General features: G+C 58.6%; 6 protein-coding genes across 6 annotated transcripts; 1 reads left to right on the plus strand and 5 right to left on the minus strand.

The window, feature by feature from the left end:
* Positions 1-240: 240 nt before the first annotated feature.
* On the minus strand, positions 241-1,180 carry SDRG_01014 (hypothetical protein; the record flags this gene model as incomplete). The annotated part of the gene is made up of 4 exons (XM_008606522.1): positions 241-295; positions 362-717; positions 764-1,048; positions 1,127-1,180. 4 exons carry the CDS (start codon positions 1,178-1,180, stop codon positions 241-243), a joined length of 750 nt encoding a protein of 249 aa, XP_008604744.1.
* A 219-nt stretch (positions 1,181-1,399) lies between these two features.
* Positions 1,400-1,991, minus strand: SDRG_01015 (hypothetical protein). Its single transcript, XM_008606523.1, has one exon. The coding sequence runs from the start codon at positions 1,956-1,958 to the stop codon at positions 1,488-1,490; it is 471 nt and encodes a 156-aa protein (XP_008604745.1). The 5' UTR covers positions 1,959-1,991; the 3' UTR covers positions 1,400-1,487.
* A 678-nt stretch (positions 1,992-2,669) lies between these two features.
* On the plus strand, positions 2,670-4,810 carry SDRG_01016 (hypothetical protein). Its single transcript, XM_008606524.1, has 2 exons — positions 2,670-2,728; positions 2,788-4,810. The coding sequence occupies exon 2, from the start codon at positions 2,815-2,817 to the stop codon at positions 4,744-4,746; it is 1,932 nt and encodes a 643-aa protein (XP_008604746.1). The 5' UTR covers positions 2,670-2,728; positions 2,788-2,814; the 3' UTR covers positions 4,747-4,810.
* A 540-nt stretch (positions 4,811-5,350) lies between these two features.
* Positions 5,351-5,992, minus strand: SDRG_01017 (hypothetical protein; the record flags this gene model as incomplete). The annotated part of the gene is made up of 1 exon (XM_008606525.1): positions 5,351-5,992. One exon carries the CDS (start codon positions 5,990-5,992, stop codon positions 5,528-5,530), a length of 465 nt encoding a protein of 154 aa, XP_008604747.1. The 3' UTR covers positions 5,351-5,527.
* A 923-nt stretch (positions 5,993-6,915) lies between these two features.
* SDRG_01018 (hypothetical protein) lies at positions 6,916-8,495 on the minus strand. Its single transcript, XM_008606526.1, has 2 exons — positions 7,506-8,495; positions 6,916-7,462 (listed from the first exon to the last, which is right to left on the minus strand). The coding sequence occupies exons 1-2, from the start codon at positions 8,349-8,351 to the stop codon at positions 6,962-6,964; spliced, it is 1,347 nt and encodes a 448-aa protein (XP_008604748.1). The 5' UTR covers positions 8,352-8,495; the 3' UTR covers positions 6,916-6,961.
* Positions 8,496-8,673: 178 nt separating this feature from the next.
* Positions 8,674-11,097, minus strand: SDRG_01019 (hypothetical protein). Its single transcript, XM_008606527.1, has one exon. It carries the CDS (start codon positions 11,002-11,004, stop codon positions 8,710-8,712), a length of 2,295 nt encoding a protein of 764 aa, XP_008604749.1. The 5' UTR covers positions 11,005-11,097; the 3' UTR covers positions 8,674-8,709.
* Between the last annotated feature and the right edge of the window lie 395 nt (positions 11,098-11,492).

Consider the following 11,492-nt stretch of genomic DNA (forward strand, 5'->3'; position numbering starts at 1 on the left):
GTGGATCGGTGTCGCAGCGGTCACCTTGCGCTTCGATGCCGACTTGGGGCGTTCTTCGCGCGCCTTCCTACGCAAGTACAAGATGCGCAAGCGAGGTGCACACACCTGGTTCGACAAGGTCATCACGAAGAAGATTTTTCATCTGTGGTATCGTGAAGAGGACGACGAAAGCAACACCAAGACTACCAAGGCTCCCGATTACTTCTGCAGAGCCGTGCACCACGACGAATTTCCTGACCTCTACGCGGCTCGGCTGAAGTCGCCCGAGTGCAAGTGGATGTTCCCCAACGGACCCCTAGCCGGTTTTGAAGCGCACGTTCTTCGCGCGCCTTGCGCTTCAAAACCGGCTAGGGGTCCGTACATCCACTTGCACTCGGGCGACTTCAGCCAAGCCGCGTAGAGGTCAGGAAATTCGTCGTGGTGCACGGCTCTGCAGAAGTAATCGGGAGCCTTGGTAGTCTTGGTGTTGCTTTCGTCGTCCTCTTCACGATACCACAGATGAAAAATCTTCTTCGTGATGACCTTGTCGAACCAGGTGTGTGCACCTCGCTTGCGCATCTTGTACTTGCGTAGGAGATCGCCAACCTTGAGGCGGGCTTCGCTTTTGCAGTACCGTCCCGTGGCGACGACGGCTGCTTTTCCCTTGCAGGTTGACCTCCGACCTTTTGCGACTTCGCTGATCTCGTTGCCGGGCGTGGCGATGGCGATGGAGAGAGCCTCCCATCCACGCCGACAAGACCTTGAGTATCGCGTCCGGAGCGACCTTCTCGGCCATGGTAATGAACTCGAGCACGTCGCCGGAGCGTAGCCCCAATTCATTCGCTTGCGGACCGTCGACGTCCGTAATGACAAGCCCTTTGTCGCGAATGACGAGAGTGAACGCCAGCTCGTCGCCCCACTGGAGTCGGTTGCCGTTCTTGACAACAGCGCATGTCGACTCCTTCAGCCAAAGAAAGCGCCGGTACGTCAGTTCGTTCGTATTCTTCTTCGGGCCTTCCTTCTTGCCCTTGCCCTTGCGCTTGCTGACGTCCTTGTCCTCGTCGGGGTCCTAGTTTTCTTGGCAGCCCACTAAGAGAAGACAACGCTTCGACTTCCGGCTCCTGAACGGATCCTTCGGGTGGCGCACCATGGTGCGAGCGTTCTCGATGGAAAATTGAAACTGGGTCGTTCTTTCTTGCATCCCGACTTGCGGCAGTTGGCCTGTCCCAAGTCTAAAGTTATTTCAGAATCTTAGGTGCAATTATGTCGGAACCTCAGCTCAAAACGACCTCGCGCGAGCTATGACTCGGCGAGTGGGGTCCACCACGGGATGGATCTCTCCGTACGCAGCTCACTCCCAACGACCAAGTGCTAGTGCCAACTCCCACGCATTCAGGCGTAGCGCTACGTATGCGAAGTCTTTGTGTCATAATGAAGATAACGCGGAACACGTTCATATATAATGGATGCAAAAAACATTGTTATGAAGCAACAATCAAGACGGTCAACTACTCGCGCTTCATGTCGATATGCGGAATGCCATGGTCGTCGTAGGGCGCCGAGCCCGGAAGACGCGCAAAGCCAAGGCTGTTGTAGAACGTTTCGAGGTACGCTTGCGCGCCGAGCTGGCAACCTTGGCCAGGGTACGCGCGCTGTGCGGCCGCGACAGCTTCGTGCATGACCTGGCGTCCGAGGCCCGTCCCGCGGGCCGCCTTGGCGACAACGACGCGGCCGATCACGGGCACTGTTTGCGCTGGGCCTTTCGTGCCAGGGCCAAGCACACGCGCGTAGGCCATAATGGCGCCGTCGGCGTTCGTGCCCATGACGTGGTGGCACGACTCGAGCAGGTCGAGCCCATCCGGGTCCAAGACGACGCCGTTCTGCTCCACGATGAAAACGTTGGCTCGCAGCTGGAGGATCTTGTACATGTCGGTCGCCGTGAGCGACGAGAGCGTCTGCGAACGCCATGCGAGGCTCATGGTGGCTTGCGATCTGCCATCGCGGTGGTGGCAGATCCGAATATAAATTTTCAGAGGTTGACCGTTCGCCACCGGTCTGAAACGGCTCCACGTGGCCACGTGGCGTGAAAAATACAGTAAAACACACATTCACCACCTCACTGAGCACCTGTCGCGCGTGGTGCGTGACTGCTTTGGCTCGCGCCACCAGCGTCCCGGGCAGTGCGCGTCCACGCCCGACGTCGCTTGTCGTCCTAGGTAGTCGATTGGACGTTTCTAGAAACCAATCATGCAGACGCAGGGTGGTATTAGGGCGTTGGCTCAGATCCCGTGGGTGCTGCTTCGTCGTTTGACACAGTCTATGCACGTTAGCAGCACAGCAGCGGCTACCAATGTCGTAAGCATCGACCCAAACGTCAGCAACCCAGTTCAAGTGCCACCCAACCGGGCGACAAGAGCTGCTAACGTCAATGCAAAAAGAGCGCTCCCACTGTGCGTCGCAGTTACTTGGTGCCGTGCCCATCAACCGCATCCGTAGGTGTCACTACTTGGATCAGACATTATTTTGCACCGTCGCTCCAGGCACCCGTGTGCTGCCTGCACTGGTAGCCTTCGTCCGCATCGGGCCATCAAGCTGGACGATGCCACCTGTTGTTCCTGGCCTCCGCCGTCGAAGAGGTGTGGATGCTTGCGCCTTCTCTACGGCCGTGTTATCTGTGCTTCGAAAAGCCCTTGGTAGCTCTGCGTCCAACAACGCGTCGGTCGGTGGTGGCGCGAATCGCCGCACCAAGGTGGCAAGCCACGTGTGAAATGTAGTTTTTCACGTGTGAGGGCCCATATTGACTTGTAGAGGGTCGGGACTTTCGAAATTGGCAGCATGTGGGTGCGCGTGGTGCTGGCGCTGGCGGCGACCGTCGCCGAAGCCTTCTACCTCCCGGGTGTGCAGATGATCACGTACGAGCGCGGCGACGTGATCCCTCTCTTTGTCAACTCGCTCACGTCGCGTGAGACGCTGCTGCCGATCGAGTACTACAACCTCCCGTTCTGCTCGCCGGCCAAGGTCGAGTACAAGAGCGAGAACCTCGGCGAGTACTTGAGCGCCAACCGCATCGAGAACTCGCCGTACGAGCTGCGCTTCCTCGAGAACAAGCAGTGCCAGGTCCTCTGCACCGAGTCGTACACGAAGAAGCAAATCAAGAAGTTTGCGACCATGATCAAGGAGCAGTACCGCATGAACTGGATCGTCGACAACCTCCCAGTCTCGTCCAAGCGCGACGACATGACCGAGCTCGGCTTCCCGCTCGGCACGTTCAACAAGGAGTTTGATTTGGCGCCGCGCCTCAACAACCACGTGACGATTCGCATCAGCTACAACAACATGGTCGACATGACGTCGGGGCCGTCGCCCAACCAAGGCCGCATCGTCGACTTTGAGGTCATCCCGTACAGCTACGACTACAAGGAGGCGTTTACCGTCAAGGACTCGAAGCCGTTGCGCATGGACATTTGCAGCCCGTCGACAAAGGAGCACCCCGAGCTGTACCTTCCCAACCCCAAGGACGACGAGAGCAAGGACGCCAAGGACGCCAAGTCGACGACGGTCTACTGGACGTACAGCGTCGAGTGGAACGAAGACAATACGCGCGAATGGCGCACGCGCTGGGACATTTACTTTGAGGTCGGCTCGGGCAGCGACGAGGTGCATTGGTTCTCGATCATCAACGCGCTCCTCATCGTGCTCTTCCTCTCGGGCATGGTCGGCATGATCCTCATGCGCAGCTTGCACCGCGACATCTCGCGCTACAACCGCGTGCCCACCGAAGAAGAGCGCATGGAAGAGCGCGAAGAGTCGGGCTGGAAGCTTGTGCACGCCGACGTGTTTCGCCCGCCGACGACGCAGCCAATGCTGTTCTGCGTCATGGTCGGTGTCGGCTTCCAGCTTCTCGGGATGACGCTCGTGACGCTGCTCTTTGCGGCCATCGGGTTCCTCGCGCCGTCGAACCGCGGCAAGATGATCATTGCGCTCCTCGTCTGCTTTGTGCTCATGGGCATGGTCGCGGGCTATGCTTCGTCGCGCATGTACAAGATGTTCAAGGGCAAGCGCTGGCAGCTCAGCACTGTCCTGACCGGCACGCTCTTCCCCGGCATTATGTTTGCGACCTTTTTTGTGCTCAACCTCTTTGTGTGGGGCGCGGGCTCGGACGCGGCCGTGCCCTTTGGCTCGATGCTGCTCGTGGTCTTTCTCTGGTTTGGTATCTCGGTGCCGCTCGTCTTCCTCGGGGCGTACTATGGGTTCCGCCAGCCCACGGTCGAGTTTCCCGTCGCGACCAGCAACATTCCGCGCCCGATCCCGCTCCAGCCTTGGTACATGACCAACGTCATGACGGCGGCGGTCGGCGGGATCCTTCCGTTTGGCGCGATCTTTGTCGAGCTCTTCTTTGTGCTCACATCGCTCTGGACCGACAAGTACTACTACGTCTTTGGCTTTCTCCTGCTCTCGTTTGTGATTTTGATTGGCACGTGCGCGGAAATCACGATCGTGCTCACGTACTTTCAGCTCTGCGGCGAAGACTACAACTGGTGGTGGCGGTCGTTCATCGTCTCGGGCGCGTGCGGCGGCTACGTCATGCTCTACTCGACCTACTACTACTGGACGCGGCTCGACGTCAACAACATCATTGGCGCGATGCTCTACTTTGGCTACATGGGCATCATCTCGGGCGCGCTCTCGCTCCTCACGGGCACGATTGGCGTCATGGCGTCGCTTTGGTTCAACAAGAAGATTTACGCGTCCATCAAGGTCGACTAGACGATGGAGACGACCCAGAGCCTGTATACAACCACTCAACATGCATTTGCTTTGCTTGTGGACATGCTTGTGTGTTTGAAGTAGTGTACTTGCCGTCACTCGCAGATTTAGGATGGTCCAGTGTCTCAGCTCATGATGTGGTGCTGACGAGGCAGGCAGCCGGAGACGATTCGGTCACGAGTGCGCGAAAGTCGCTCTTGCTAGCTATGTGATCGCCCACACCTTGGATCGTCGATGCACTGGAGAGCGCCATCGGAGGTTGAAGCGATCGGATTGGTCCGCCCAATTTTATTTTTGTCCAATCAGAGGCAACAAGCACTGGCCTCCCACGCGATCCAAGCGGCGGAGTTGCCACCATCACGTTTTTTGGTGCACGCGCATCAACGATGTAGAATGGTAGAAATCACTTTGGTGAGCAGAGCGCGCTTACTGGTGTCGCCGTTGGAGGTCGACAACGCGTCCAAGTCGAGCGCGAAAGAAACCAAACGTTAAGAAGCGCTTGATATATGTTATCCAATGGGATGCGCCCATTTCAGAAACGCGATCCAAACGTCAAACGTCATCATCAGCACAAGCTCGTCAAGGCTACGAGTATGCGATAACGTTCCCTTAGCACAATATATTCACCACTCTATCCAGCATAATAGTAGATTTTCAAGTCGTGCAATCTTTATCCAACAAAACTCGATACCACAGAGCTTGAGTGTGAGAGTAGTGCATAAGCCGCCAAGCGATTTTCTTAAATATTCACGTGAGAATGGAATATGATTGCGTTTCGCATCTACTCGGCCGAAACATCGCGGACCATGTCCATGTGCTCGACGGTATAGTGCATGTACGGCGCTGACGTGACGCGAAAGCCAAAATCTTCGTAAAACGATCGCAAATACGACTGCGCGCCGATCTCAATCGCGTCACGAGGCCACCGTGCACTGCACTCGTCGATCGCGCGCCGGACGAGCGCCTTCCCGAGGCCTTTGCCGCGCGCATCGGGCGCCGTGAGGACGCGTCCGATCATCGGTCGCCGCTGCGAGTCGTGTTTGGCGCCTGGCCCGAGGAGCCGCGCGTAGGCGACGACATTGCCCTTCTCCGAGACGTTGAAGAGGTGCAGACAGCGCTTGTCGACGTGGTCGAGATCCAAGTACGCGCTCTTTTGACCGACGACAAAGATTTGACAGCGCAGGTGTAGAATGTCGTACAAGGTCGACGCCGAGAGTTGGTCAAAGGAACAGCAGACCCACGTCATGAGGGAATGGTGTTTTTCTAAATATGGCTTGCTGAGTGGCCCCGTTTGTGTGGACCAGACGGCGGCGGACGTTTTCCAGAATATAGACCTGCTGTTGTCCATGCATATGGTATCGCTCGTAGCCTTTGCTTGTGGACACTGTGTCTGGGATTGGCGATTGGCGTGATCGATTCCAGTCACGCAGTCGCCGAGACATGCGCCGCCAGCGAGCGACTCTCCCGTCGCTTGCTGTCACACACACATTTGGTCGTAAAGCTGTCGAGTGCAGAAGATGCGAATAACGTACGCTGTACGTCCAACGATGTAAGCAAGGCTTGATGTAAGGTACTGGATGTTTTACCCCGAGACCAGAGACGTAGCATTGAGGGTACTACGGATGTCCGAGCTTCCTGCAGTGAGGAAGATCTCGCTCGGTCACTGCATTCCTGGGAGGGGGCGTGTCTGTAGGTGTAGTAGGAGGATTGCCTCACGAGCCTGGAAACTTGGAAACGGCACTCACACCAAGATAGCGTTGTGAAGCGATCGGATTGGTCCGCTCGAATTCTTTTTGACCAATCAGAGGCGACGCGTCGCCGGCCGCACGCGATCGAAGGGGCGGCGAGGACCGCCATTCAGTTTTTTTACGCTCGCGCATCAGCATTGCTAAATGATAAAAGACACTTTGGTGAGCAGAGCGCTCGCACTCGCGTCGTCATTGGACGTCGACAACGTGTGCAAATCGTGTACGAAAGAATGGAGTGTTAGAAAGCGCTTGATATACGTCAGCCAATGGAATGCGCCCATTTCACCAGCCCAGAAACCTGCAAATCGATCGGAGTGCCTCGACGAGCTCGTGATATTGCCACAAGTAGCCCAATCCCAATGCCACTACCTTGTCTCACCTTTGTCTTCAACACTCCTTTTCCAACAACAACACAAAAGAGTCGAGTACAACGTGGCAAAATGACTTGCAATTTTTCTCGTCCCACCTTAGACGCGGCAGACATACGAGTTGGACTGCGTCACGTAGCGGAGCCAGCGCTTGTATACATAATTCGGGTGCCGGGCGTGCTCGGGGATGCGGAGGTAGCGCACTTGGAGCGTCGAGACGTTGTACATGGGAATCTCAAAGTTCATCGAGATCGGGCCAATCTCGCGGCGCACGTGCGGGTTGGGCTCCTTGAGCGTAATCTTGGCGCGGAGTGTAAACTCGGCCGTGCCGTTGAAGCGCTTGATGGCCCAGCGCACTTGGTTTTCATTTTCGCGGAATTCCGCGAGCTGGCCCGCGCCGTTGTTGCCAAGGTCGCACGACACGCTGACCGTCGACGACGGCACTGGAAACCGGATGATGACGTTGGCGCCGTAGTTGGTGTCGGGCATGTCGGCGCGGACCTTGACGACCATCTCGATCTTGGTCGGCGACACTTCTTCAACGTACGGGAAGATCTTGAACGGCGACCGGAACTCGCCCGTCAAGCGGTAGTTCATGACCTAGAGAACCGGTGCGCAATCGTATCAAGTTGATACAACATACCGTAAACTCGCCATCGGGCGGCGTAAACGTCAGCACGCGGTCGCGCTCAAACTCGTCGAGCTGGACGCACTCGTGAAAGTTGCAGTCGTCCAGGATCACCTGGTTGTATGTGTTGCCAAACGGGCGGTGGTTGCCGGCGCCAATGACGAGGTCTTCGTTGAGCGCGAGCCGGAGCTCCGGGTTGCCCTGGAGGTACGACTTCATCTGGATCTTGCCTTCAATGCTCGCGTTGAGCATTTGGCCGCTCGACGAGAAGACCACGTTGAGGCGCTCGAGAATGTCACAGAAAAGCTCGTTCTCACTCTTCTTGTTGGTCTGCTGGCCGTTCGCGACAGGCTTCCGGACCGCGTTGGCGGCCTTGATGTTCGAGTGGCGGTTCATCATCGAGTTGAACTTTTGCTCCTTCGCGAGCGCGGCCTCGCCCACCAAGATGGCTTCGTTGTGCACATGCACCTTGAGCCCTTCGGTGCTCGTGTCCTGCGCAAAGCCAAAGTCGAGCGTCTCGTCCAAGAGCTCGTAGCACAAGATAAAGTTCTTGCGCAATGTCTCTTCCGAGAGCACGCCGCAGTAGTCCTTGAAGACGCGGCAGAGGCGCGTGAGGAGCTCGAGGATGTACGCTGGCGACACATTGAAGCGCGTCGTCGCCACAAAGTAGAGGCCATTCTTCTTGACGTACAAATAGTTGACGCCATCGACGTGGAAGGCCGGCGGCGCGTCGCCCTTGTCCCAGAACTTGACCTTGCGGAAGAAGATCTCGCTGCTGTCGGACGGGATATCGCCGCGAAAGTCGTTGGCGAGCACCGTGTCGCCGCGGCTGCTGAGGATGTAGAACTGCGAGATCGACATGCTCGTCTCGTGCGTCGTCGTCGTCGTCAACTGACTTGGCCCCTGAAATTGCACTGCCGGATACCGTGCCAATTCCGGATACCGTGTAGCAACGCGCCACGCGGCCCCATACTACGAGGCATGCCTCTGCTGCACGGATCGCGCCGTCGAGCTCGCAGGATGCGCTGGGAGCACAGCCTCGCAGAATGAGCTGCCAGCAATGGCTACGCTGCCCTGGCACCATGGCGGCAACAAGCCGCAACAACGGTCCTCGGTGGCAACAGCCGGTGATAACGACGAGCGCGGAGGTTGTGTCTGGTCGTCAGCACGTAGAACTTGCGCGTGGATAATACTCAAAGGACGTGCATCTATTACGCAGCTACACATCGTCGTCGAACGTCACGTCCTTGGCGAGCTCGGGATGCTTGAGCTGTAGCTTGCGGTAGAAAGGGCGTAGCGATGCAAACGTGGCGCTGGCCGCGACAACGGCGAGTGGCACGGTCTCGGACGTCAAGCCGTGCAGCGCCGCGGTCGCAAAAGCAATCATCGTCGACTCTTTGTCGTCGGCCACGGCGACCAAGAGGCGCGCCATCTGTGCGTGGAGAGGCAGGAGCGGAAGCACGACAACGTCGTCGGCGTCCATGTACGCCTTGCCTTGCTCGAGGCGCACGGCGGGCAGCCACAGTGTCTCGAACAGGCTGTGCACCAGTGTCTTCCAATGTCCTTCCTTGTTTTTGAGATGCTTGGGCAGCAGCAGTGCGTGCACGACGCTCGACAGGAACACAAGATCCCGAGTCCACGCCTCGTCCTTCTCGGTGGCAGTCTCGGTCGTCTTGAGGAGCGCGTGGGCCGCACTCAGCGCTCCGTCGTGCAGCAGCGTCAGGAAAAACTGGCGGCCAAGGGCTTTGAGACACGTGCCATTGGCCCATACGGTCGACCAGCTCTCGTCAAAGAGGGCGAGCGTTTGGTGGGGCATGTGGGCACTCGAGAGCTGCGCGCGCAGCATGAGCGGGAGGCAGAGGCGGAGCACGAGCACGGGCGGCGACCGCAGGAGGTAGTCTTGCTTGCGCACCATGCGGCGCACCGAGCCAATGTTGCCCACATGCAGTAGCTGCACGAGGCCGCGGCAGACAACGTCGTCGGTCGGGAAGATGTGCCGGGCCGAGACCGACCGCAGCTGGAGCCACAGTACGTGGTGCAAGAGCCGCTTGACGATCGGGTCCGAGAGCACGATGGCCACGTCGGCAAGGAGCGGGTCGCACTCACCTTCAAACACCATGCCCGAGCGCTCCGTGTCGTTGGCGTCTTTTGCCGAGAGGGCGCCAGCTGTCGCGAGGAGGCACGGCGGTGCCTTCTCGGCTTCCAGTGCGACGCGCGCCTTGTCGATCCAGCCAGCGCTGAGCTTCTCAAGCCGCTTGGCCTCTCTGTGGTAGATCGTACCTTCTTCGTTGAACGTCATGCAGTTGGTCCAGATGAGGTTGACGTCCTTGGCAAACGAGGCGAGCGAGCTGTAGAGGGCCGCATGGACGTTCTGCCGCAGCGTGCTCAGATCCATCGGCGACGCAATGATCGTGTGGTAGTTGGGCACGTCGTCTGGCACCGGGTCGGCAAAGATGCGGCGGCTGTCCGACTTGGTCATTTGGTCAATGAGCTTGAGGAGCGTTTCCTTGGGCGGCGGCGGCGCCGATGCAATCGCGGTCGCCGACGGCTTGGCATCGCGCAGCCGGAGCTTGCGGAGCACGAGAAGCATCTCGAGCAGCTGCGCCGCGTCCATGTGGTTGGTCTTGACCGCGTGGTCGAGGAACCAAAGGAACTTATGCAGTGGGTCGGTGCGCACGAGCGTCGTCGCGTGGTCGCGCTGGACGTTGGCCATGTCGCTGCGCAGCGTCCCGAGCAGGGACGCGAGGTACGTGTACTCTTTCGGTGACTCGAGCGACGACGTGTGCCCCGGGAGTACCCCAGACGCGATGATGGACCGTAGAATGTCGACGCACTGCAGGTAGAGCTCGGCCGAGTCGCCAATCATGTTGACAAGCGTTGCGAGCACCGGGTCTTGCTTCCGCCTGTCTTCGGGCGAGAGCGCGTGGTGGGCGTGCAAGTCAAAGGGGCTCGACGCCTCGAGGAGCAGCGATCGCTTGTGGTCGAGGTACTGGCCAACGACCTTGTCCATCTCGAGCCGCAGTTCGTGCGGCGCGATGCTCCAGAGGCGGCGCTTGACGTGCATTGGGAGGTGCTCGAGCAGATGCCGGTGGTCCGGGTCGCACATCTCCTTGAGGTACAGCGACGGCGTCGAGCTCTGCGCCGCCATGATCGCGATCGGGATGCACCGCAGCTCCTTGTACTCGAGGTACGGGAACGTGGTCTCGAGCAGCTTGAGCAGCTGCGCCTCGCTCGTGTGCTTGTGTTGAATGCGCGCGAGAAGCGTTTGCAGCAGCGCGTCGAGAAGGCTACGATGGGTCTCGGAGCGCCGGCAGCCAAGCAAGTCGAGTAGCTGCAGCGACGCGGCCGTGTCTTCCTTGAGTCCATGCTGCTTCTGGAAGGAGACGATGGCCTCCTCCGGCTGCGCAGCCGTGCGCAAAATGTCCTGGAGCTGGGCGCCGCCGGCCGAGCCGATCATGTAGCTTCGGCTAGCCGCGTCGGTAGACGTCACTTCTGGCTTGGTGGATGGCGTCATGCTGCGGCCACGGGCGTCGTCGTCTCAGGCCGCGCTGCGTCTTGCCGGTTGCAAATGCAAAACCTCCGAGACTTGATTCCACTGGGTCTAAAACGTCCGGATAAACCCTTGCGAAGAGTGTACCGGATATGGAATCGAGACTGGCGTTGAAACGAGGATATGTCCTAATTAACAGTCGCGTGGCGACGATGCGACGCCCGTCGCGGGCATGAGCGTATCTTTGCTCCAGCGTCATGCTTTGTTGACGGCGAGTCCAACGGGTGACGTTGGCGTCTCTTGCGCCGACTCGTGCAGGCGCACCGTTGAGTCACGACGTTCGAGTCCGTGTTAAAAACACCGTGCATGGAAGCCGCCAAATCAGACGCTGGGTCGACTGGTACGTTTGTGACGCGCTGTATAGGTACTGCACCGTCGTCAAAGTCGTGCTCCTTGCACGATCACGAACGCGACGTCGTGACTACCTCGGCACATCACCGCGTTCGCACACC

This window comes from Saprolegnia diclina, assembly GCF_000281045.1.
Source record: "Saprolegnia diclina VS20 unplaced genomic scaffold supercont1.2, whole genome shotgun sequence".
NCBI classification, from domain to species: Eukaryota; Oomycota; class Saprolegniomycetes; order Saprolegniales; family Saprolegniaceae; genus Saprolegnia; species Saprolegnia diclina.